Source organism: Trachypithecus francoisi, unplaced genomic scaffold (assembly GCF_009764315.1).
Source record: "Trachypithecus francoisi isolate TF-2019V2 unplaced genomic scaffold, Tfra_2.0 Lachesis_group5, whole genome shotgun sequence".
In the NCBI taxonomy this organism is placed as follows: domain Eukaryota; kingdom Metazoa; phylum Chordata; class Mammalia; order Primates; family Cercopithecidae; genus Trachypithecus; species Trachypithecus francoisi.
This window is the reverse complement of record NW_022681470.1, coordinates 145,841,423-145,865,581: the sequence shown is the minus strand read 5'-3', so window position 1 is coordinate 145,865,581 and position 24,159 is coordinate 145,841,423. Positions and strand designations below refer to the sequence as shown.

Below are 24,159 nucleotides of genomic sequence, written 5' to 3'. Positions count from 1 at the left end.
GGAACCAGGAGGAAGGGACCTTTCTGATCAGAGAACCAATACACAACAGCCGTCAACCAAGCCAGCAGGAGGAGGGGTGTCCTCGGCAGAGTGACCCATGGGGACCAAGGCCTGGGGCAGGCAGAGCTGGGGCAGCCAGAGAAGGGCCCCAGAGCCAGATCAACTGCCACCAGTGTTTCAGAAAAACCCAGGACTAAATTAAAGGCTTCCTCATTTGGTCACTTTCTTTTTACTATCATTATTACTTTTTTTTTTTTTTCTGAGTCTCACTCTGTCGCCCAGGCTGGAGTGCAGCGGCACAATTTCAGCTCATTGCAACCTCTGCCTCCTAGGTTCAAGCAATTCTCTTGCCTCAGCCTCCTGAGTAGCTGGGATTACAGATGCCTGCCACCACGCCTGGCTAATTTTTGTATTAAGTAGAGACGGGGTTTTGCCATGTTGGCCAGGCTGGTCTCGAACTCCTGTCCTCAAATGGTTCTCCCACTTTGGCTTCCCAAAGTGCTAGGATTACAGGTGTGAGCTATTGTGCCCAGCATTTTTTTTTTTTTAAATCAGGGTTTTCCTCTGTTGCCCAGGCTAGAGTGCAGTGGTGCAATCACAGCTCGCTGCAGCCTCGACCTCCTGGGCTCAAGGGATGGATCCTCCTGCCTCAGCCTCCCAAGTAGCTGGTACGACAGAAGCACACCACCACACCCAGCTAATTGTTTTTATTTTTTGGTAGAGACGGTGGGGGGCAAGGAGGCGGAGGTCTCACAAGTTTGCTCAGACTGGTCTTGAACTCCTGCTCCTGGTCTCAAGCGATCCTCCCACCTTGGCCTCCTAAAGTGCTGGGATTACAGTAGTGAGCCACGGCAAATACTTTTTTAATAAATCAAGGTGAGAGTCACTTAACATAAAATTAACCTTTTTTTTTTTTTTTGGAGAGACGGAGTCTCGCTCTGTCACTCAGACTGGAGTGCAGTGGTGTGATCTCAGCTCACTGCAAGCTCCGCCTCCCAGGTTCATGCCTTTCTCCTGCCTCAGCCTCCACGCCCGGCTAATTTTTTTTTTTTGTATTTTCAGTAGAGACAGGGTTTCACTGTGTTAGCCAGGATGGTCTCGATCTCCTGACCTCATGATTTGCCTGCCTTGGCCTCCCAAAGTGCTGGGATTACAGGCGTGAGCCACCGCGCCCAGCCAAAATTAACCATTTTTAGGAGTACATTCTGAAGTACTCAGTACCTTCACAGTGTTTTGCAAATACCGCCTCTATCAAATTCCAGAACATTCCATTACCCCAAAAGTAAATCCGTCCCCAGCAGGCACAGTCATCCCCACCCACCTCCCCCAGCCCCTGGCACCCACGCCTCCCCTTCCTGTCCCTGTGGATTGGCACGTCCTGGGCACTTCGTGTAAATGGGATCACGCACCGTGTGGCAGTGAGGTTGCTAATCAATACCCTGGGATCTGAGACTGCTTGGGGACTGGTAGGCATTTGTAGCTCCTGTGACTCCTCCCTCTCCTTCCCACCGGGGTGGGCTGGTACAGGGAGGCCTCCCAGAAGTGCCCTGCCAGGGCCTTTATCTGGGCATGTCACTGTCACCTGAGGCCCCGGGCCACGTGATCCACCAAGAGGCTGCCAAGAACTGCCTGCCACCGAAACTGGGCCAGAGGTGAAGCCCAGGAGCCGGGCTTTCCTGGGTGTCCGTTTGAGCGCCTGAAGGAGCTCAGGCCACAAACACAGCCACCCTGCCACACTGCCACAGATCCTGTGGCTGAGGAACTGCTTTTCTGAGCTTTATTCATGAATACCCCAAGATTTCCAGTCCATTTTGCAAGACCTCTTTAAGCCCAGGCTCACAATTTTGTTAACAGGACTCATAAAATACATCACTGGTGGGGCACGGTGCCTTAAGGCTGTCATTCCAACACTTTGGGAGGCCGAGGAGGAAGGATCACTTGAGGCCAAGAGTTCGAGACCGGCCTAGGTAATGTAACAAGATCTCATCTCTTAAAAATTCTCTCTCTCTTGGCCGGGCGCGGTGGCTCAAGCCTGTAATCCCAGCACTTTGGGAGGCCGAGACGGGTGGATCACGAGGTCAGGAGATCGAGACCATCCTGGCTAACACGGTGAAACCCCGTCTCTACTAAAAATACAAAAAAATTAGCCGGGCGATGTGGCGGGCGCCTGTAGTCCCAGCTACTCGGGAGGCTGAGGCAGGAGAATGGCGTGAATCCAGGAGGTGGAGTGAGCCGAGATTGTGCCACTGCACTCCAGCCTGGCGACAGAGTGAGACTCCGTCTCAAAAAAAAAAAAAAAAAAAAAATTCTCTCTCTCTTTAGTGTATTGATCTCTTACTGCATACAGGCATACAAACCTGGCCGTCCTGTCAGCCCACCTTCCTAGTCACTTCCCATCCTCTGATCACCCCCTGCTCCTGGGCTACAATTCCCCACTTTTCCTTGCATTGGTGGAAGGGGAGAAGATTGAATCCAATCTCCCTCCCATACTACAAAGCCCCATGGTAGTAGTCCCCCAACCCCCTCAATAAAGTCAGCCTTACTGTTTTAAGAAGCATCAGAGGCCGGGTGCGGTGGCTCATGCCTGTAATCCCAGCACTTTAGGAGGCCGAGACGGGCGGATCACAAGGTCAGGAGATCAAGACCATCCTGGCTAACATGGTGAAACCCCGTCTCTACTAAAAATACAAAAAAAATTAGCTGGGCGCGGTGGCGGGCGCCTGTAGTCCCAGCTACTCGGGAGGCTGAGGCAGGAGAATGGCGTGAATCCAGGAGGTGGAGTGAGCCAAGATTGTGCCACTGCACTCCAGCCTGGGTGACAGAGCAAGACTCTGTCTCAAAAAAAAAAAAAAAAAAAAAGAAGCATCAGAAAAATTATTTTCTGGCTGGGAGAGGCGTCCCATGCCTATAATCCCAGCACTTTGGGAGGCCGAGGCAGAGGAATCATCACTTGAGGCCAGGAGTTCAAGACCAACCTGGGCAACACAGTAAGACCCCATCTCTACAAAAAATTAAGAAGTTAGGTGTGGTGGTGCGAACCTGTCGTCTCAGCTGCTCGGGAGGCTGAAGCAGAAAGATCGCTCCAGTCTGAGAGGTTGAGGCTGCAGCGAGCTGTGATCACATCACCACACTCCAGCCTGGGCCACAGAGTGAGACCCTGTCTCAAAAAATTTAAAAATGTAGGCCGGGCGTGGTAGCTCACACCTGCAATCCCAGCACTTTGGGAGGCCTGAGGCAGGCAGATCAACTGAGGTCAGGAGTTTGAGACCAGCCTGGCCAACATGGTGAAACCCTGTCTCTACTAAAAATACAAAAATTATCTGGGTGTGGTGGTGCACGCCTATAATCCTAGCTACTTGGGAGGCTGAGGCAGGAGAATCGCTCAGGAGAATCGCTTGAACCCAGGAGGCAGAGGTTACAGTGAGCCGAGATGGCACGACTGCACACCAGCCCGGGTGACAGGACAAAATTCCATCTCAAATTTATTTTTTTATTTTTTATTTTTTTATTTATTTTGAGACAGAGTCTCGCTCTGTCGCCCAGGCTGGAGTGTAGTGGCGCGATCTCGGCTCACTGCAAGCTCCGCCTCCCGGGTTCACACCATTCTCCTGCCTCAGCCTCTCAAGTAGCTGGGACTACAAGCGCCCGCCACCTCACCCAGCTAATTTTTTGTATTTTTAGTAGAGACAGGGTTTCACCGTGTTAGCCAGGATGGTCTCGATCTCCTGACCTCGTGATCTGCCAGCCTCGGCCTCCCAAAGTGCTGGGATTACAGGCGTGAGTCACCGTGCACGGCCTAATTTTTTTTGTATTTTTAGTAGAAACGGTGTTTCACCATGTTGGCCGAGCTGGTCTCGAACTCCTGACCTCGTGATCTGCCCGCCTTGGCCTCCTAAAGTGCTGGGATGACTGGCGTGAGCCACCACGCACGGCCTCATCTCAAATTAAAAAAAAAAAAAATTAAAACATTTAATAAGGGAATACTTTTTCCCTTCACCGGTAGAAGAGAGAAGCAGCAGAGGGTCATTCCTCCTCATTACCCCCTCCCCGCCCCGCTGGCCCCCAGTCAAAGGACTCCAGCCACATGGCAGGTGCTGGATGAATGGTGCCTGGTGTCACGCTGAGATCTTGTGGCTGTCCCCCCCTCCGCCCCCGGTCACCAGGGCAAGGCTATCTTGTGATTCACTGCAAAGGATCTGAAGCCTACCTTGGCCTTGACCTCATTGGAAAAGGAGGCTCCCCACAGGGCCCCGGCCTCTAGGGCTGCTGTGCGGGCGGGGCTGGGTGAATTCGCTTCCTTGACGCCCGGAGAACCAGTCTTAATGTCAGGGTCAGGCCACAGGACACAGAGAGTGGGATATTTTTAGGGAGGGAAAAGTGTGGGGTTGCTGATCTGAGCTCTCTGGCCAGGAGGAGGGAAGGGGGTGGAGGTGGGGAGGAGGAGGTGGGAGGAAGAAGGAGAGGGGAGGGGAGAGGAGGGAGTGGAGAGAGGGCAGGGAGGTGGGAGGAGGGAAGAGGCAGCCCCCTGCCCGGCCAGCTCGTGACTAATTTAGGCAAAAGGCAGCCTGAAGCTATTTCCATTCGGCGGCGGGAACAGGTGCCTGCGCCTCCGCCCCACCCCCACGGGCCGCCTCCCTCGGGGCGGCCTCCAGGCTGCCGAGACCTATAAAGGCTCCGGGTTTTCTCAATGAAGCCGGGACGCGCTCCGGAGCGCACTGCGTGGTCGCGCCCTGCCCGGGCTGCCTTGGGAGTCGTCCCCGCCGCCCCTCCGCGCCGGCATGAAGCTCATCGTGGGCATCGGAGGGTGAGCGCCAGGGAACCTGGCGGGCGGCCCTGCGGGGCAGAGCCCCCTGTGCGCGCAGAAGGGGAGGCCCGGGAATGAATGGAGGGATGCCCGGCGCCTGAGGTCGCCGACCCGCCGCCTGAGGTCTGAGTGCAGGGAGGATTTTCTGCTCTGGGGGTCTCGGTGTCCCCAGTGGGGAGGGGGGCTGGACACTGAGCCCCGTATTTCGTTTTTTAAATGGAAATGATTCCCGCCACCTTCCAATTATACTCAGCACGAAAAAAAAAAAAAAAAATAGACCAGGCACGGTGGCTCAGGCCTGGAATCCTAGCACTTTGGGAGGCTGAGGTGGGTGGATCACCTGAGGTCAGGAAATTGAGACCACCCTGGCCAACACAGTGAAAACCCGTCTCTACTAAAAATACAAAACTTAGCCGGGCACGGTGGTGCATGCCTGTAATCCCAGTTACTGGAGAGGCTGAGGTGAGAGAATCGCTTGAATCCGGGAGATGGAGGTTGCAGTGAGGCTAGATAATGCCACTTCGCTCCAGCCTGGGCGACAGAGTGAGACTGCATCTCAAAAAAAATCGGTAGGGATAGAAAATCAACTGAAGCTCCGGTGAACCCTGCTCCCGCCTCGGGGCTGTCCTGGCTAAGTCAGGGACTGACACGCGGCCAGGTGGGGTGGGGTCCTCAAAACGTCATTCCACATGACTGTGCCTTTGGAGCCTCTCTCGGACGACCTCAGGCTAGAGGAGATAAAAACTCTCTGTAACCTGCAGGTTTTGTGGTGCTCACACCCCCACCTCGGAAGGGACTGGAGCTTGGTCTAATGCTGGCCGGCCTCCCTCTTGAATTTCCTATTTTTTGCTTTTTGGAGTTTTTTTTTTTGGGGGGGGCGGGGGTTGTTGTTGCTGTTGTTGTTTGAGACGGAGTCTCGCCTCCGTTCGCCCAGGCTGGAGTGCAGTGGCGTGATCTCGGCTCACTGCAACCTCTGCCTCCCGGGTTCGAGCGATTCTCCTGTCTCAGCCTCCCAAGTATCTGGAAGAGATTCTCCTGCCTCAGCCTCCCAAGTAGCTGGGATGACAGGCGTTCACCACACGCCTGTCTAAACTTTGTGTTTTTAGTAGAGACGGGGTTTCACCATGTTGGCCAGACTGGTCTCAAACTCCTGACCTCAAGTGATTCAACCCTCTTGGCCTCCCAAAGCACTGGGATTACAGGCGTGAGCCCCTGTGCCCAGCCCCTAATATTTTTCAAATAAGAGGCCTCGAATTTTCATTTTGCACTCAGCAAAATGAAATGCAAATGTCACAGCCCACCCAGGGCACAAGATAACTTGGATTCACGTGAGGCACTTTCTTTTTATTAATTTTTATTTAAAAAATTATTAATACCTCGAGACCATCCTGGCTAACGCGGTGAAACCCCGTCTCTTCTGAAAATACAAAAAATTAGCTGGGCATGGTGGGGGGCGCCTGTAGTCCCAGCTACTCGGGAAGCTGAGGCAGGAGAATGGTGTGAACCCAGGAGGGGCGTGAACCCAGGAGGCAGAGCTTGCAGTGAGCTGAGATCCAGCCACTGCACTCCAGCCTGGGCGACAGAGTGAGACTCCGTCTCAAAAAAAAAAAAAAAAAAAAAAAAATTATTAATATCTGGGGCTTACATTTTAAAAATTGGTTTTTAAATTTTATAATAGAGATGGGAGTCTCACTATGTTACCCAGGCTGGTCTGAAACTCCCAGGATCAAGTAATCCTCCAGCCTCAGCCTCCTGTACAACTGGGACTACAGGTGAACACCACTATGCCTAACTAATTTTTTAATTTTTTGTAGAGACAGGGTCTTGCTGTGTTGCCCAGGCTGGTCTCAAACTCCTGGGCTCAAGCAATCATCCTGCCTCAGCCTCCCGAAGTTCTAGGATTACAGGCAGGAGTCACCACACATGACCAACATCAGGCATTTTTCTTTTTCTTTTCCTTTTTTTTTTTTTTTTGAGACAAAATCTTGCTCTGTCACCTAGGCTGGAGTAGAGTGGCACGATATCAGCTCACTACAACCTCCGACTCCCAAGTTCAAGAGATTCTCCTACCTCAGCCTCCCCAGTAGCTTGGATTACAGGTGCCCACCACCACACCTGGCTAATTTTTGTATTTTTACCAGAGACGGGGCTTCACCAGATTGGCCAGGCTGATCTCGAAATCCTGACCTCAGGTGATCTGCCTGCCTTGGCCTCCCAAAGTGCTGAGATTACAGGCATGACCCACCGCACCTTCCTAAAATTGTTTATATTATTTGTTTATTTATTTAAAGACAGGGTTTCACTCTCACCCAGGCTGGACTGCAGTGGGGTGAGCATAGCTCACTGCAGCCTCGAACTCCCAGGCTCAGGCTGTCCTCCCATCTTAACCTCTGGAGTAGCTAGGACTACAGGCATGCACCACCACAACTGGCTAGTTTTTAATTTTTTGTAAAGATGGGATCTTACTATGTTGCCCAGCCTAGTCCTGAGCTCAAGTGATCCTCCTGCCTCGGCCTCCCAAAGTGCTAGCATTAGAGGCATAAGCCACTGTGCTGTTTTATTTTTTTTTAAAGCCCTGCTGAGACTAAATCAGGCATGGGCCTCAGTTTCCTTATCTGTAAAGATAGGTGGGCTGGGCCCAGTGGTTCACACCTGTAATCTCAGCACTTTGGGAAGCCAAGGCAGGTGGATCATCTGAGGTTAGGAGTTTGAGACCAGCCTGGCCGACATGGCAAAACCCCATCTCTACTAAAAACACAAAAATTAGCTGGGTGTGGTGGTGCACGCCTGTAATCCCAGCTACTTGGGAGGCTGAGGCAAAATAATTGCTTGAACCTGGGAGGCAGAGGTTGTAGTGAGCCGAGATCATACCACTGTACTCCAGCCTTGGCAACAGAGTAAGACTCCATCTCAGGAAGAAAAAAAAAAAAAAGAAAGAAACCCCGTCTCTGCTAAAAATACAAAAATTAGCCGGGTATGGCAGCGTGCACCTGCAGTCCCAGCTACTTGGGAGGCTGAGGCAGGAGAATCACTTGAACCTGGGAGGCGGAGGTTGCAATGAGCTGAGATCACACCACTGCATTCCAGCCTGGGCAACAGAGCAAGACATGGTCTCAAAAAAAAAAAAAAAAGATAAAAGATAAAAGATAAATCCTGGGAGCTCATTTGCAGGAAGACCCTGAGACTTGGACAGGCCCCGGGGAGCCCAGGCTGTACCTCAGGCCCCCTTCTGAGCACCTGACCTTCTGGGGGGTGCCCAGGCAGTCTCATGCACACGCTCTCTCCCCAGCATGACCAACGGCGGCAAGACCACGCTGACCAACAGCCTGCTCAGAGCCCTGCCCAACTGCTGCGTGATCCACCAGGATGACTTCTTCAAGGTGCCTGTCCTCGCCCGGGGAGGTGGAGCCGGGAGGGGACACAGGGCGGGCAGCCAGGCCCAGCCAGCCCCGCCCTCCGCTGCCCGGTGCCCATGTGGGCTGGACACCAGCTCTGCTCCCTGCCTGACCCCTCCCGGGTTCTCTGGGATAAACTGGGCCAGGAGAGTTAGGGATGGGTGTCGTGTTCCCATTTCCTGAGCACCTATTTCATACCCAGCCCATTCTCACTGGACATCCCTACAGTGGGGACCCCGATCAGACGGATGGGAAAATCGCCATTCCTCAACAGGGCCAGCCGGCTGTGGCTTTCTGGCCGAATACCCTTTATCCCTCTCCACTTCCCCTTTCCCATCTGCAAAACGGACTCTGAGCCCAGCTCGCTGCGTGGGTGGGGGTGAGGGCTAATGAGGTGATTGATGGTCTGTGGAGAATCTGAGGGTCAGCCAGAGCCCCCACCCCTCAGGGACCTCGGACCCTGTCAGCAGCAGCTCCAGTGAGGGACCCCGTAAGACTCCATCACCCAGGGCGGGGATGAGGCAGGACCGGGCACTGGGCCCGAGATTCAGGCTCCTCTGTTTCAGCCCCAAGACCAAATAGCAGTTGGGGAAGACGGCTTCAAACAGTGGGACGGTAAGGACGATGGCAGCCCCTGCATCACCTCTGAGCCCCGCTGTCCCCCGGGGTCCACCCTCCTGCAATGCCTGCTCCCCTCCACTGTCCCCCGGGGTCCACCCTCCTGCAATGCCTGCTCCCCTCCACTGTCCCCCGGGCTCCGCCCTCCTGCAATGCCTGTTCCCCTCCACTGTCCCCCGGGGTCCGCCCTCCTGCAATGCCTGCTCCCCTGTCCCCAGTGCTGGAGTCCCTGGACATGGAGGCCATGCTGAACACCGTGCAGGCCTGGCTGAGCAGCCCACGGAAGTTTGCCCGTGCCCACGGAGTCAGCGTCCAGCCAGAGGCCTTGGACACCCACATCCTCCTCCTGGAAGGCTTCCTGCTCTACAGCTACAAGTGAGCGTCTGCAGGCTCTCGCCCCAGGCATGGCCCTCCCTGGGCGAGAATAGCCATCTCTTGTTTGTTTGTTTGAAACAGAGTTTTGCTCTTGTTGCCCAGGCTGGAGTGCAGTGGTGAGATCTTGGCTCACTGCAACCTCCACCTCCCAGTCCAAACAATTTTCCTGCCTCAGCCTCCCAAGTATCTGGGATTACAGGCCTGCGCCACCACACCTGGCTAATTTTTGTATTTTTAGTAGAGATGGGGTTTCACCCTGTTGGACCAGGCTGTTCTCACACTTCTGACCTTAAGCCATCTGCCCGCCTCGGCCTCCAAAAGTACTGGGATTACAGGCATGAGCCACCACGCCTGGCTCACGTCTTGATTTTAACAGGCAGGAGACCCAGGAGCAGAGCCACCACGAGAAGTCAGGAGTTGGGGGCACAGCTGGGATCAACCCAAGCCTGGAGCCTGGCGTGGTGGCTCACGCCTGTAATCCCAGCACTTTGGGAGGCCAAGGTGGATCAATCACCTGAGGTCAGGAGTTCTAGACCAGCCTGGCCAACATGGCGAAACCCCGTCTCTACTAAAAATACAAAAAATTAGCCAGGTGTGGTGGCGTGTGCCTGTAATCCCAGCTACCCAGGAGGCTGAAGCAGGAGAATAGTGTGAACCCGGGAGGTGGAGGTTGCAGCGAGCTGAGACAGCGCCACCGCACTCCAGCCTGGGCGACAGAGAGAGACTGCGTCTCAAAAACAAATTTAAATGTAAAAACTCAAGTCTGGGGTAAACAGCCACCCTTCTTGGGGAAACTGAGTCTTTATTCTGGAACCTCAGCCTTCTCGGGCAGACCAGTAACCTAGGCTGCGCCCTCCAGCCTCACTGTGTGGCCCTCAGCAAGACATTCTGTCTCTCTGTGCCCGTCCAAGTTGGAGAAGAGGCATGATTCAATTTTGTGGGGGGCTGCTGCAGGGATGTTGGTCAATTCAGCTTCCCTCCCTGACCCCTAAACTCACTGGCCCAGACCACCCCTTGCCCTTGCCACCCTCTGAGAGCCAAGGCTAGGAGGCTGCATATTTTGACCGCAGTGGAAGGAAAGCTCACAGGTGCTGACTGTGTCTCCCCCGCCCCTCCCAGGCCCCTGGTGGACTTGTACAGCCGCCGGTACTTCCTGACCGTCCCGTATGAAGAGTGCAAGTGGAGGAGAAGGTGCGCTTGGTGTCTGGGGTGTGGTGGGCTCCCGAGGGCCCTGTCTTGAATTCCCAGGTGGGACCAGCAGTAACCTAGAAAATGCCACTAGGGGCCGGGCGTGGTAGCTCCAGGCTGTAATCTCAGCACTTCCGGAGGCCGAGGCTGGCGGGATCACCTGAGGTCAGGAGTTCGAGACCAGCCTGGCCAACATGGTGAAACCCTGTCTCTACTAAAAATACAAATGTTAGCCGGGCGTGGTGGCGCACACCTGTAATCCCAGCTACTTGGGAGGCTGAGGCAGGAGAAAGAATCGCTTGAACCCGGGAGGCAGAGCTGAGATTGGGTCACTGCACTTCAGCCTGGGTGGCAGAGGGAGACTCTGTCTCAAAAAAAAAAAAAAAAAGGGGCAACTGGGCACGGTGGCTCATGCCTGTAATCCCAGCACTTTGGGAGGCCGAGGTGGGCGGATCACCTGAAGTCAGGAGTTCGAGACCAGCCTGGCCAACATAGTGAAACCCCGTCTCTACTAAAAATTAAAAAATTAGCCCGGCGTGGTGGCGGGCGCCTGTAATCCCACCTACTCGGGAGGCTGAGGCAAGAGAATGGCTTGAACCCACGAGGCAAGAGGTTGCAGTGAGCCAAGATCAGGCTACTGCACTCCAGCCTGGGCAACAGAACGAGACTCTGTCTCAAAAAAAAAAAAAAAGAAAAAACCACCACTGAACACAGGCCACATCCCAAAGCCACAGGCACCGGGCACTTAGCTGGCTGGAACTCTGTGCCAGGCGCCCAGAGCCTGAGGCCTGGATAGCACCGCCCACGCCAACCCTGTCCAGGGCATTTCCTGGGCCTGTAGGGAGAACATGCTGGAGGTTGGAGCCTCTAGCCCAAGACTTCTGACCGAGGGTCCCCTTGCTCAGAGTTTCTGTCCCTGACTGTGACAGCTTTCAGGTCCCCCCCACCCCGGGGGTATATTCTTGGCATCACCCTTCTGTGCTCTAAGCCATCCTTGCCTTCTCCCTCTGCAGTACCCGCAACTACACAGTCCCTGATCCCCCCGGCCTCTTCGATGGCCATGTGTGGCCCATGTACCAGAAGTATAGGCAGGAGATGGAGGCCAACGGTGTGGAAGTGGGTAAGCCCCTGAGCATGACCAGGCCTTGCCCTGGGTGGGACCCTGAGCCCAGTCCCTCTCCATCTTTTTTTTTTCAAGACAGAGTCTTGCTCTGTAACCCAGGCTGGAGTAAAGTGGCGCAATCTTGGCTCACTGCAACCTCCGCCTCCCAGGTTCAAGCCATTCTCCTGCCTCAGCCTCCCACGTAGCTGGGATTACAGGTGTGCGCCACCACACCCAGCTAATTTTTGTATTTTTAGTAGACATGGGGTTTCACCATGTTGGCCAGGCTGGTCTCGAACTCCTGACCTCGTGATCCACCTGCCTCGGCCTCCCAAAGTGCTAGGATTACAGGTGTGAGATACCGCACCCGGTCCCTTCTTGCTGTTGGTCCAGGAAACGGACTCCAGCAGCCTGACTCTGCAGGTCTCCTTGCTCCCAACCCAGCCGTCCACTCCTCCCCCTGTGCTCTGGCCCCCTTCTCCTGGCGGCCCTGACTGCGGCCTTTTTGATTTCAGTCTACCTAGACGGCACAAAGTCCCGAGAGGAGCTCTTCCGTGAAGTCCTGGAAGACATTCAGAACTCGCTGCTGAACTGCTCCCAGGAATCAGCCCCCTCCTCGGCTCGCCCAGCCAGGCCACAGGGACCTGGACGCGGATGCGGCCACAGAACGGCCAGGCCTGCGGCGTCCCAGCCAGACATTGTGTGACTGTTTCCCTAAGCGGGGGGTCTGTATGTTGGAGAATGGAGGCCCCACTCCCAGTTGGGTGTCGCAGAGCTCAGGGACTGAGCCCCAAGACGCCTCTGTAACCTCGCTGCAGCTTAAATATTAAACTGGGTCCTGTTTTTTTTTTTTTTTTGAGACAGAGTCTCGCTCTGTCGCCCGGGCTGGAGTGCAGTGGCCGGATCTCAGCTCACCGCAAGCTCCGCCTCCTGGGTTCACGCCATTCTCCTGCCTCAGCCTCCCGAGTAGCTGGGACTACAGGCGCCGCCACCTCGCCCGGCTAGTTTTTTTGTATTTTTAGTAGAGACGGGGTTTCACCGTGTTAGCCAGGATGGTCTCGATCTCCTGACCTTGTGATCCGCCCGTCTCGGCCTCCCAAAGTGCTGGGATTACAGGCTTGAGCCACCGCGCCCGGCCATGGGTCCAGTTTTTTTAACTGTCGGTGTCTACTGTGTTCTGTTTAAGATCCTGTCAGGCCAGGTGCGGTGATTCATGCCTGTAATCCCAGCGCTTTGGGTGGCACCCAAAGCGGGCAAAGCACCTGAGGTCAGGAGTTCGAGACCAGCCTGGCCAAAAGGGCAAAACCCTGTCACTACTGAAAATATAAAAATCAGCCAGGCATGGTGGCGCATGCCTGTAATCCCAGTTACTTGGGAGGCCAAGGCAGGAGAATCGCTTGAACCCAGGAGGCAGAGCTTGCAGTGAGCCAAGATTGCGCATTTGCACTCCAGCCTGGGTGACAGAGTGAGAGCTGTCTCAAAAAAAAAAATTAAAAATTAGCTGGACATGGTGGTACACCTGTGTAGCCCCAGATACACGGGAGGCTGAAACAGGAGGATTGCTTCAGCCCAAGAGGTTGAGGCTGCAGTGAGCTGTGATCAGGCCACTGCACTCCAGCCTAGGTGACAAAGCGAGCCCCTTGCTCAAAAAAATTTTTTTCTCAGTGTCTATAAATAAAGTTTTATTGGCACCTGGCCCCTGCCATTTGCATGTGTCAGCCCTGTGGCTGCTTTAGTACTACAATAGCATGTTGAGTCACCCCGACAGAAGAGGTCTGTCTGCAAAGCCAAAAATATTTACTACCTGCCCCTCTGTGCAAAACGTGTGCTGAACAGTGTGGTGTACGGCAGGTCGAGTCTAGGGCCACAGGGAAGGTCTGAGGTGTGTGTGCTGGAGGGGAGGTAGGAGTGGATATGGAATGAGAGGATGACGTGGAAGAGGTGGCTTGCCAAGGCTTGTCCTTCACCATAAGCACGGAGTGTAGTAAGGATGATCTGCCAGTCACTGTGCCCAAAATAGTCCAGGACAGGACAGAGACATGAGAGAGGTGGTTCTAGGACAGCAGAAGCCGTGCCTGGCAGCCCAGACACCTTGGGCATTATTGTTTAAAAAAAAGAAAGATTCGGCCGGGCGCGGTCGCTCAAGCCTGTAATCCCAGCACTTTGGGAGGCCGAGACGGGCGGATCACGAGGTCAGGAGATCGAGACCATCCTGGCTAACACGGTGAAACCCCGTCTCTACTCAAAAATACAAAAACTAGCCGGGCGAGGTGGCGGGCACCTGTAGTCCCAGCTACTCGGGAGGCTGAGGCAGGAGAATGGCGTGAACCCGGGAGGCGGAGCTTGCGGTGAGCTGAGATCCGGCCACTGCACTCCAGTCCGGCGACAGAGCGAGACTCCGCCTCAAAAAAAAAAAAAAAAAAAAAAAGAAAGATTCATGCCTGTAATCCCAGAACTTTGGGAGGCTGAGGTGGGAGGATCACTTGAGCCCTGAAGTTCCAGACCAGCCTGGGCAACATAGTGAGACCCCCATCTCTACAAAAAATGATAAAATATTAGCCAGGCGTGGTAGCTTATGCCCGTAATCCTAGCACTTTGGGAGGCCGAGGCAGGTGGATTGCTTGAGCCCAGGAGTTTGAAACCAGCCTGGGCAACATACTGAGACCCCGTTTCTGTTTTTGTTTTTATTTATTTATTTATTTTATATACTGAGAAATAAATAATAAATATTATTTATATTAGCTCTGTCGCCCAGGCTATAGTGAAGTGGCACGATCTCGGCTCACTGCAAGCTCCACTTCCCAGGTTCAAGCGATTCTCCTGCCTCAGCCTCCCAAGCAGCTGAGATCACAGGCATGCACCACCATGCCCAGCTAATTTTTTTGTTTTTAGTAAAGACGGGGTTTCACCATGTTGACCAGGCTGGTCTCGAACTCCTGATTTCAGGTGATTCACCCGCCTAGGCCTCCCAAAGTGCTGGGATTACAGGCATGAGCCACCATGCCCAGCTGTGAGACCCTGTTTCTACAAAAAATTAGCCAGGCACGATGGCACACGTCTGTTGTCCCAGATACTGGGAGGCTGAGGTGCGAGGATCCCTTGCGCCCAGGAAGTTGATGCTGCCATGAGTTACGATTGCATGACTGCACTCCAGGCCAGGCAACAGGGCAAGACCCCATCTCCAAAAACAAAAACAAAAACAAAAAACCAACAACAACACAAAAACAAGAAGGGGAACAGTAGCCACAGGGTAACCAAGGTAACCAACTGAAAAACGGAAGATGATAAGGGTTGGCGAGGATGTGGAGACAGCAAAACCCTTGTGCTCTGCAGGGGGAAATGGAACACGATGAGCATGGGGAGAAACAGTCTGGCCATTTCTCAGAATTAAACATGGAATTACAGGCGGAGCCCGGTGACTCACGCCTGTAATCCCAGCACTTTGGGAGGCCAAGGCAGGTGAATCACCTGAGGTCAGGAGTTCGAGGCCAGCCTGGCCAACATGGAGAAACCCCATCTTTACTAAAAACACAAAATTAGGCCGGGCGCGGTGGCTCAAGCCTGTAATCCCAGCACTTTGGGAGGCCGAGACGGGCGGATCACGAGGTCAGGAGATCGAGACCATCCTGGCTAACACGGTGAAACCCCGTCTCTACTAAAAAAATACAAAAACTAGCCGGGCGAGGTGGCGGGCGCCTGTAGTCCCAGCTACTCGGGAGGCTGAGGCAGGAGAATGGCGTAAACCCAGGAGGCGGAGCTTGCAGTGAGCTGAGATCCGGCCACTGCACTCCAGTCCGGGCGACAGAGCGAGACTCCACCTCAAAAAAAAAAAACAAAAAAACACAAACTTAGCTGGGCGTGGTGGCACATGCCTGTCATCCCAGCTACTCAGGAGGCTGAGGCAGGAGAATCGCTTGAACTCAGGAGGCAGAGGTTGTGGTGAGTGGAGACGGCGCCACTGCATTCCAGCCTGGGCGACAAGAGTGAAACTCAGTCTCAAAAAAAAAAAAAACCTGGAATTACCATACGGCCCAGCAATCATGCTCCTGGGCAACACCCCAAGAAATTCGCAGCAGTGACTCAAAGAGGTCCTTGCACAGCCACGTTCACAGGAGCACGACTCACACAGCCAAAATGCGGAGGCAACCCAAATGTCCATGGACGGAGCAATGCATGAACACAACGTACTCCATCCACACAATGGACTTACCCAGCCACGAAAAGGAAGGGAATCTGGATACAGGGTACAACAGGATGACCCTTGAAGATGTCACACTCAGTAAAATAAGCCAAGGTCAGGCATGGTGATTCACGCCTGTAATTCCAACACTTTGGGAGGCAGAGAGAGGTGGATCACCTGAGATCAGGAGTTCAAGACCGGCCTGGGCCAACATGGCAAAACCCCATCTCTACTAAAAATATAAAAATTAGCCGGGCATGGTGGTGGCACGCCTGTAGTCCCAGCTACTCTAGAGGTTGAGGCAGGAGAATCGCGTGAACCCAGGAAGTAAAGGTTGCAGTGACCCGAGATCGTGCCATTGCACTCCAGCCTGGGCAACAGAGCAAGACTCCATTTCAAAACAAAAAAGAAAGAAAGAGAGAAAGAGGGAAAGAGAGAGAGAGAAAGAGAGAAAAGAGAGACAGAGAGAAAGCAAGCAAGCAATGAGGCAGGCTGGGTGTAGTCGCTAACACCTGTGCATCCCAGCACTTTGGGAGGCAGAGACAGGAGGGACCAAGGAGTTTGAGGTCAGCCTGGACAACATAGCAAGACCCTGTCTCTACTTTAAAAAAAAAAATTGGGGGGCCAGAGCAGTGGCTCATGCCTATAATCCCAGCACTTTGAGAAGCCAAGGCAGGAGGATCACTTGAGCCCAGGAGTTTGAGACCAGACTAAGCAACATAGTGAGACCCTGTTTCTTTTTTTAATTTAAAATTTTATTCTTGGCCGGGCACAGCGGCTCATGCTTGTAATCTCAGCACTTTGGGACACCAAAGCGGCCAGATCGCTTGAGGTCAGGAGTTTGAGATCAGCCTGGCCAACATGGTGAAACCCCATCTCTGCTAAAAATACAAAAATTAGCCGGGTGTGGTGGTGGGCACCTGTAATTCCAGCTATTTGGGAGGCTGAGGCAGGAGAATCGCTTGAACCTGGAGGCGGAGCTTGCAGTGAGCCAAGATTGCACCACTGTACTCCAGCTGGGGTGACAGAGTGAGACTCCATCTCAAAAAAAAATAAATTTAAATTTAAAAAGTAAAATAAAATAAAATATTTTTAATTGAAACAACTTTTTTGGCCGGGCATGGTGGCTCACGCCTGTAATCCCAGCACTTTGGGAGGCCGAGGCAGGCAGATCACGAGGTCAGGAGTTTGAGACCAGCCTGGCCAACGTGGTGAAATCCCGTCTCCACTAAAAATACAAAAATTAGCTGGGCATGGTGGCACACACCTGTAATCCTAGCTACTTGGGAGGCTGAAGCAGGAGACTAGCTTGAACCAGGGAGGCAGAGGTTGCATTGAGTTGAGATCACGCCACTGCACTCCAGCCTGGGTGACAGAGCAAGACTGTCTCGGGGGGGGGGAAAAAGTAATAATTAAGATGGCAAATTTTGCTATGTGTGTTTTGCTAAAAGTTAAAAAATTAGGAACAGGAGGCTGGGCGCGGTGGCTCACGCCTGTAATCCCAGCACTTCTGGAGGCCGAGGCAGTCAGATCACGAGGTCAGGAGATCGAGACCATCCTGGCTAACACGGTGAAACCCCGTCTCTACTAAAAACACAAAAAATTAGCCAGGCGTGGTGGTGGGCGCCTGTAGTCCCAGCTACTCTGGAGGCTGAGGCAGGAGAATGGCAGGAACCCGGGAGGCGGAGCTTGCAGTGAGCCGAGATCACACCACTGCACTCCAGCCTGGGCCACAGAGCGAGACTCCGTCTCAAAAAAAAAAAAAAAAAGGAACAAGAGCACTAGGGTAGTTAGCTCATCCCAGTTTGCCCAGAACTTTCCTGGTGTTAGCACTCAAAGTCCTGTGTTCCTGGGAGAAATAGGAGGATTAGTTGCTCTTATGGGGACCAACCAGCTCAGTCAGATCATTCCATGACCCCATTCCTACAGGGCCCAGAGAGGGAAAGAAGCTTGCCCAACGTCACTCGGCAGAGCTGAATTTTTTTTTTTTTTTGAGACGGAGTCTCGCTCTGTCGCCCAGGCTGGAGTGAGTGGCGCAATCTCGGCTCCCTGCCTGCAACCTCTGCCTCCTGGATTCAAGTGATTCTCCTGCCTCAGCCTCCCGAGCAGCTGGGATCACAGGCGTGCACCACCACATCCGGCTAATTTTTGTATTTTTTTAGTAGAGATGGGGGTTTCACCATGCTGGCCAGGCTGGTCTCAAACTCCTGATCTCAGGTGATCCTGCCTCGGCCTCCCAAAGTGTTAGGATTACAGGCGTGAGCCACCACGCCTGGCCTGTATTTACTTTACAAGTCCCACTTATTTTATTTATTTATTTATTTATGTTTATTTTTTTGAGATGGAGTCTCGCTCTGTGGCCCAGGCTGGAGTGCAGTGGCCAGATCTCAGCTCACTGCAAGCTCCGCCTCCCGGGTTCACGCCATTCTCCTGCCTCAGCCTCCCGAGTAGCTGGGACTACAGGCTCCCGCCACCATGCCCGGCTGATTTTTTGTATTTTTAGTAGAGACAGGGTTTCACCATGTTGGCCATGATGGTCTCGATCTCCTGACCTCATGATGCGCCCGCCTTGGCCTCCCAAAGTGCTGGGATTACAGGCGTGAGCCACCGCGCCCAGCCTAATTTATTGATTTTTAACTAAATTCCTCTGAAGAGGAACCTTTCTGACGTGACATGAGGAAACCTGGATTTTCTGACACATGTTAAAATGAACCACAGACTCTGAGCTCGGTGGCTCATGCCTGGAATCCCAACAGTTTGAGAGGTCAAGGCTGGAGGATCACTTGAGCCCAGGAGTTTAAGACCAGCCTGGGCAACATAGCAAAACTCTGTCTCTACAAAAAATATTAAAAATTAGCTGGGCTTGGGGGTGCACACCTGTGGTCCCAGCTACTGGGGAAGCTGAGGTGTGACGATTTCTTGAGCACAGGAGGTGGAGGCTTCAGTGAGCTATGATCACGCCACTGCACTCCCGCCTGGGTGACAGAGCAAGACCCTGTCTCAAAAACAACGCAAAAAGCCACAGAACTTGTATCATCTAAAATCATCCTTGCCTTCACCTTCCTGAAATGCTCCCGGCCAAGAGCAATCTCAGGCCAGTGGTTCTCACCTGGGGGTAATTCTGCATCCCCAACCAGGGGACACTGGATGGTGTCTGGAGACATTTGTGGTCCTCACGCCTTGGGAAGGTGTGAGTGGAGGCCAGGGACGCTGCTCAACCCCTGCAGTGCCCAGGACGGCCCCACCCAGAGAAGAGTCCAGCCCAAAATATACACAGTGCCCCAGGGAAGAAAACTATTCTAACCGCAGAGAATGGACTCCAATCCTACCCTGGGCCGGGTGTGGTGGCTCACATCTGTCAACCCAGCACTTTGGGAGGCCGAGGCGGGCAGATCACTTGAGGTCAGGAGTTCGAGACCAGCCTGGCCAACATGGAGAAACCCTCTCTCTACTAAAAATACAAAAATTAGCCGGGCGTGGTGGTGGGTGTCTGTAATCCCAGGTACTCAGGAGGCTGAGGCAGGAGAATCACTTGAACCTGGGAGGAAGAGGTTGTGGTGAGCCAAGATCACACCGCTGCATTCCAGCCTGGGTGACAGAGCCAGACTCTGCCTCAAAAAAAAAAGAAAAAAAAAAAAATCCTGCCCCACTCCCTTGAGGTATCCATCGTGGGCCCAGGAAGGGACTGAGAGTCCAGGGCGGGCACCAGCCCTCACACACAGGCCCCCAGGCTGTCCCGTGGCTGACACTTCTCTGGGCCAAGTCATTCCTGGGGTGTGAGGAACTTGGCTGAGGGAAGCCTAGCTCTGTTCAAAGTCCCCTGCCTGGGGGCCTTCCTCCTTGACCCCTGCAGGACCCCGGGTGACAGGCAGCGCATGGAGTCTGCGGAGGGCAGAGGACCTCGTTGGAAGCTGGCCTTCTGAGCTACCGTGTGAGGGTGGGAGGCTCACGCCCACACTGGGGTACTTGGTTCAGGGCTTCTGAGGGCTCTCGCTGTGAGGGGTTGGGGAGGGGTGTCTCAGGGTCCCCGGGGTCTGGGGCAGACAGGCAGGACCCCGCTGTACCCCTGACTCAGTGGCTTCTCCAGCTGGGAAGGCAATCTTTGGGGGTTTTTTTCTGAGGTAGGTCTCACTCTGTCACCCAGGCTGGAGTGCAGTGGCACCATCGTGGCTCACTGCAGCCTCAACCTCTTGAGCTCAAGCAATCCTCCTGCTTCAGCCTCCCAAGTAGCTGGGACTACAGGGCGAGCCACCACGCCCAGCTAGATTTTTTATTTTATCTCCTGGGCTCAAGGGAGACTCCCACCTCAGCCTCTCAAAGTGCTGGGATTACAGGCATGAACCACCTGGGTCATTAGGAAGCCAGTCTGCAGCCCCCTCCCTGTCTAGGAGGCGCTGGAGGGTGTGTGCGCAGACAGATGGACAGTCAATTCCATGGAGAACTGGAATGCAGTGCCCTGCCCTGCCCGCTCCCCTGGGACAGCCCAGCCCTCGGACTCTGCCCTCGGGCCCTTCCCCAGAAGTCCTGCGGGACATGGGAAGAGAGAGGCTGAGACTCACCCCAATGGAAGCAGAGAGGCCCTGGAAAGTGGGGGGATGCGCCTTCAGTGTCAGCCTCCCCCCAACTCTATTTCAGGCACCCCTACCCCACTCCCAGCATCTGCCACTCACATCAAGTAGCAGTCAGCCGGCCTCTTAATCAGCAGTTACTCTGCTGGCACCGCCCCCGCCCCCCACCACAGGGCCCTACCGGAGCCAAAGCTGTCACTTCCAAGGCCACTGAGCTTGGGCGCCCCGGACTCCCCGCTGCCAGAGCCTTCAGGGGGTGTCCTTGGGGCCAGCTGGGGGCCCAGCCAGGGCCTGGGGGAGAAGCAGGCTGAAGGGGCCAGGCAGGATCCACCCTGCACATTCTGGGGGAGCTGCGGGCTCCCGAGAATTGGCCTTGTCTCCTCTCTGCCCCCATTAAGCTTCTGCAGCATTCGACGAGGCGGAGAAAGAGCTGGGCTTCAGGGAGGACGAGGGCCCAGCCCCCTCCAAGGTAGGGGAGGGGGTGACAAGGTGGGGGTCCAGTGGCTCTCCAAGCAGGGAGCCCGTGAGGTGCAGTCAATCCAAACAGGCCTCACTGAAGACACGGCCTGTAAGTTCTCCCCTAAAGGGTCCCTGAAACTATGAAACCCCAGAGAGGGACAGGAGACCCCAGGATGGCCAGGGGCGGGGGTGGGGACGGGGCCGGGAGGGAGCCCCCACCTCCGTCCTCACCATTCGCCTTCCCCACTGAGGGAGCCACGGCCGTGGCCACATCATCGCAAGACACACACGCATTGTTGGGGTCGCCCGGCCTACGGCAGGATCCCCGGCTCTGTCCCCTTAGATAAGGAGAAGCAGTGAGCAGGCCCAGCCTCCAGACAGCTCAGCCGCTGCCACCGCTGCCTCCTCCTCCTCCTCCTCCTCCCCACAGCGGTCTTCCCTGCTCCTTAGGCAGGGACAGGCCTGGGCTGTCCTGGAGGCCACCGAGCCGCCTGGGACAAGTAGGGACCACCCCGGATCTGTGCTTCGGACGTCCTTTGAGGGGAATCTCGTTTCACCACTGTTCTGTGTCTGACTTCTGGCCGCCCAGCGGGGCCCGTGTTCTGCACAAGGCTGACCAGGGGGACGGGGGGCGGGAAGAGATGGTTTTGGTACTTACTTTTTTTTTTGTCTCACAACAGGGGGGTTAAGGTTCTCGGGGGCTGAAGGAGCCGCTTGGGGCTGGCAGGCCTGGCTTTATAGCGGCCGTCACCCCGGACCTGGGCAAAGGCGCTGTGGCTATTCATAGTGACTGCGGCTTCATGCCCGTGTATGGTCAAGGCCACGGCAGCTGCGGGCTCTGCTGGACTCAGGCCTCCTCCCAACACCTGCTCCGCGCCCTGACCTGGAGGCGCCGGGCAGCGCTCGCCCCACCCAATGCAACTTGGCAATGACTACGTCGGAGACCCTAGAATCAAACAAGACTCACAGTTGGGGGCCCTCCAGAGGGTGCCGGGCCCCGCTGCACCCCTTCCTTCCGCCCTCACCACCGTCTTGGGAGGCAGATGGAATCCCTGTCCCCTGGGGAGGGCGAAATGGCAGAGAGGCCGCACTGTTTACCAGGAGCGCAGCCAGGATGTGCTTAAACCCAGGACACATTTTGCAGACGGTGTGTAACTAAATCCAGGCTGCGGCGTGAGGCCTCAAATGGGTGTTCTGTGTCCTGTGCTACCTTTACTCAGCCTGGGGAAACCGGGAGGACCCACGGCCCCCTCTGCTCCTGTAGGTGCATCCCCTAGACAAACAGCTCTCCTTCCTCAGAGGGGGCTGGGCGGGGTCCTGCTTCTCCTTTAGTAGCTAGTTTCTGTCCCCTGCCAGCCCTGGAACTCTTCTCTTTTCCTCTTCTCCCCTTCTCTTCTCCGCTCTTTTTTTTTTTTTTTTTTTTGAGACAGAGTCTCACTCTGTTGCCAAGGCTGGAGTGCAGCGGCACAACCTCGGCTCACTACAACCTCACACACACACGGCACCACTTTCACCACTTTAAGGGCCCAGCTCAGCGGCCTGACGCACATTCTCACAGCTGCTCAATTTTCTCAACAGTGTCAACACTGTCTCATTCAGCACAGAGTCCTTTTTTTTTTTTTTTTTTTTTTGAGACGGAGTCTCGCTCTGTCGCCCAGGCTGGAGTGCAGTGGCTGGATCTCAGCTCACTGCAACCTCCGCCTCCCAGGTTCACACATTCTCCTGCCTCAGCCTCCGGAGTAGCTGGGACTACAGGCGGCCGCCACCTCGCCCAGCTAGTTTTTTGTATTTTTTAGTAGAGATGAGGTTTCATCGTGTTAGCCAGGATGGTCTCGATCTGCTGACCTCGTGATCCGCCCGTCTCGGCCTCCCAAAGTGCTGGGATTACAGGCTTGAGCCACCGTGCCCGGCAGCACGGAGTCCTAAAACAGAACAGCACAGGCTGGCCAGCTTACACAATCACTTTTTTTTTTTTTTAAAGAGAGACAGAGTGTCGCTCTAGGGTTTCATCATGTTGCCCTGGCTGGTCTCGAATTCCTGGTCTCAAGTGAGCCTCCTGCCTCAGTTCCCCAAAATGCTGGGATTACAGGCAGGAGCCCCGGGTCTGGCCACAACCACTCTTTATTGCTCACAGTTCTGTGGCCTGGAAGTCCAAGATCACGGGGCAATCCAGAGAGGGCCACATCCTGGCTCATAGCTGGGACACCTCTCTTGTGTCCTTGTGTGGCAGACACAGCAAGCTCTGGCCTCTTTTTCTACTTCTTTTTTTTTTTTTGAGACAGAGTCTCGCTCTGCCGCCTGGGCTGGAGTGCAGTGGCCGGATCTCGGCTCACTGCAAGCTCCGCCTCCCGGGTTCACGCATTCTCCCGCCTCAGCCTCCCGTGTAGCTGGGACTAGAGGTGACCGCCACCTCGCCCGGCTAGTTTTTCGTATTTTTTAGTAGAGACGGGGTTTCACCGTGTTACACAGGATGGTCTCGATCTCCTGACCTCGTGGTCTGCCCGTCTTGGCCTCCCAAAGTGCTGGGATTACAGGCGTGAGCCACCGCGCCCAGCCTCTTTTTCTACTTCTAAGGGCACTAATCCCATCACAAGACCCCACCCTCGGGACCTCATCTAAGCCTGACGACCTCCTCAAGACCCCACCTCCGAATATCACCCCACCGGGGGTCAGGACTTCAACACGTGCATTGGCAAGGGCACCACAGTCCACAGCAGCCATGCATCTCCAGACCCTGGGCGGGGGGTGGGTTTTGTGGTTTTTGTTTTTAGATGGAGTTTCTGTCGCCCAGGCTGGAGCGCGGTGGTGCGATCTCGGCTCACTGCAATCTCTACTTCCCGGGCTCAAGTGATTTTCCTGCCTCAGCCTCCAGAGTAGCTGGAATTATAGGTGTCCACCACCACGCTTGGCTAATTTTAGTTTTTTTTGTTTTTTTTTTGAGATGGAGTCTCACTCTGTCGCCAGGCTGGAGTGCGGTGGTGCGATCTCGGCTCACTGCAACCTCCACCTCCCAGGTTCGAGTGATTCTCCTGCCTCAGCCTCCCGAGTAGCTGGGACTACAGGCGCCCACTACCACGCCCGGCTGATTTTTGCATTTCTTGTAGAGACAGGGTTTCACCATGTTGGTCAGGATGGTCTCGATCTCTCGACCTCCTGATTGATCTGCCTCAGCCTCCCAAAGTGCTAGGATTACAGGCGTGAGCCACCACGCCTGGCCCAACTTTGGTATTTTTAGTAAAAACGGGTTTTCACCATGTTGCCCAGGCTGGTCTCAAACTTCTGAGCTTGAGTGAGAACTCTCGCCTCGGCCTTCCAAAGTGCTAGGATTACAGGCATAAGCCACTGCACCCGGCACTGTGTTTGTGTGTTTGAGATAGGGTCTTGCTTTGCTGCCCAGGCTGGAGTCCAGTGGTACAATCATGGCTCACTGCAGCCTGAACCTCCTGAGCTCAAGCATTCCTCCTCCATCA

At 54.6% G+C, this 24,159-nt stretch overlaps 1 protein-coding gene across 3 annotated transcripts; it reads left to right on the top strand.

The window, feature by feature from the left end:
- Positions 1-4,569: 4,569 nt before the first annotated feature.
- On the top strand, positions 4,570-12,332 carry NMRK2 (nicotinamide riboside kinase 2). 3 transcript variants are annotated; one of them, XM_033198023.1, is made up of 7 exons: positions 4,570-4,804; positions 8,094-8,184; positions 8,766-8,814; positions 9,036-9,192; positions 10,312-10,383; positions 11,394-11,500; positions 11,998-12,332. In XM_033198023.1, exons 1-7 carry the CDS (start codon positions 4,779-4,781, stop codon positions 12,186-12,188), a joined length of 693 nt encoding a protein of 230 aa, XP_033053914.1. In that variant the 5' UTR covers positions 4,570-4,778; the 3' UTR covers positions 12,189-12,332. The 3 variants fall into 3 exon arrangements, with proteins under 3 accessions (XP_033053914.1, XP_033053916.1, XP_033053915.1); XM_033198024.1 differs by having other exon boundaries at positions 4,789-4,927; XM_033198025.1 differs by lacking the exon at positions 11,394-11,500 and having other exon boundaries at positions 4,583-4,804.
- The last annotated feature ends 11,827 nt before the right edge of the window (positions 12,333-24,159 follow it).

Excerpts from the sequence above, each read along its gene's own strand:
- NMRK2 (XM_033198023.1), top strand. The coding sequence starts at position 4,779 with ATGAAGCTCATCGTGGGCATCGGAGG. Across the intron at positions 4,805-8,093 it reads CTCATCGTGGGCATCGGAGG|CATGACCAACGGCGGCAAGA; the intron begins GTGAGCGCCAGG and ends CTCTCTCCCCAG. Across the intron at positions 10,384-11,393 it reads GAGTGCAAGTGGAGGAGAAG|TACCCGCAACTACACAGTCC; the intron begins GTGCGCTTGGTG and ends CTCCCTCTGCAG.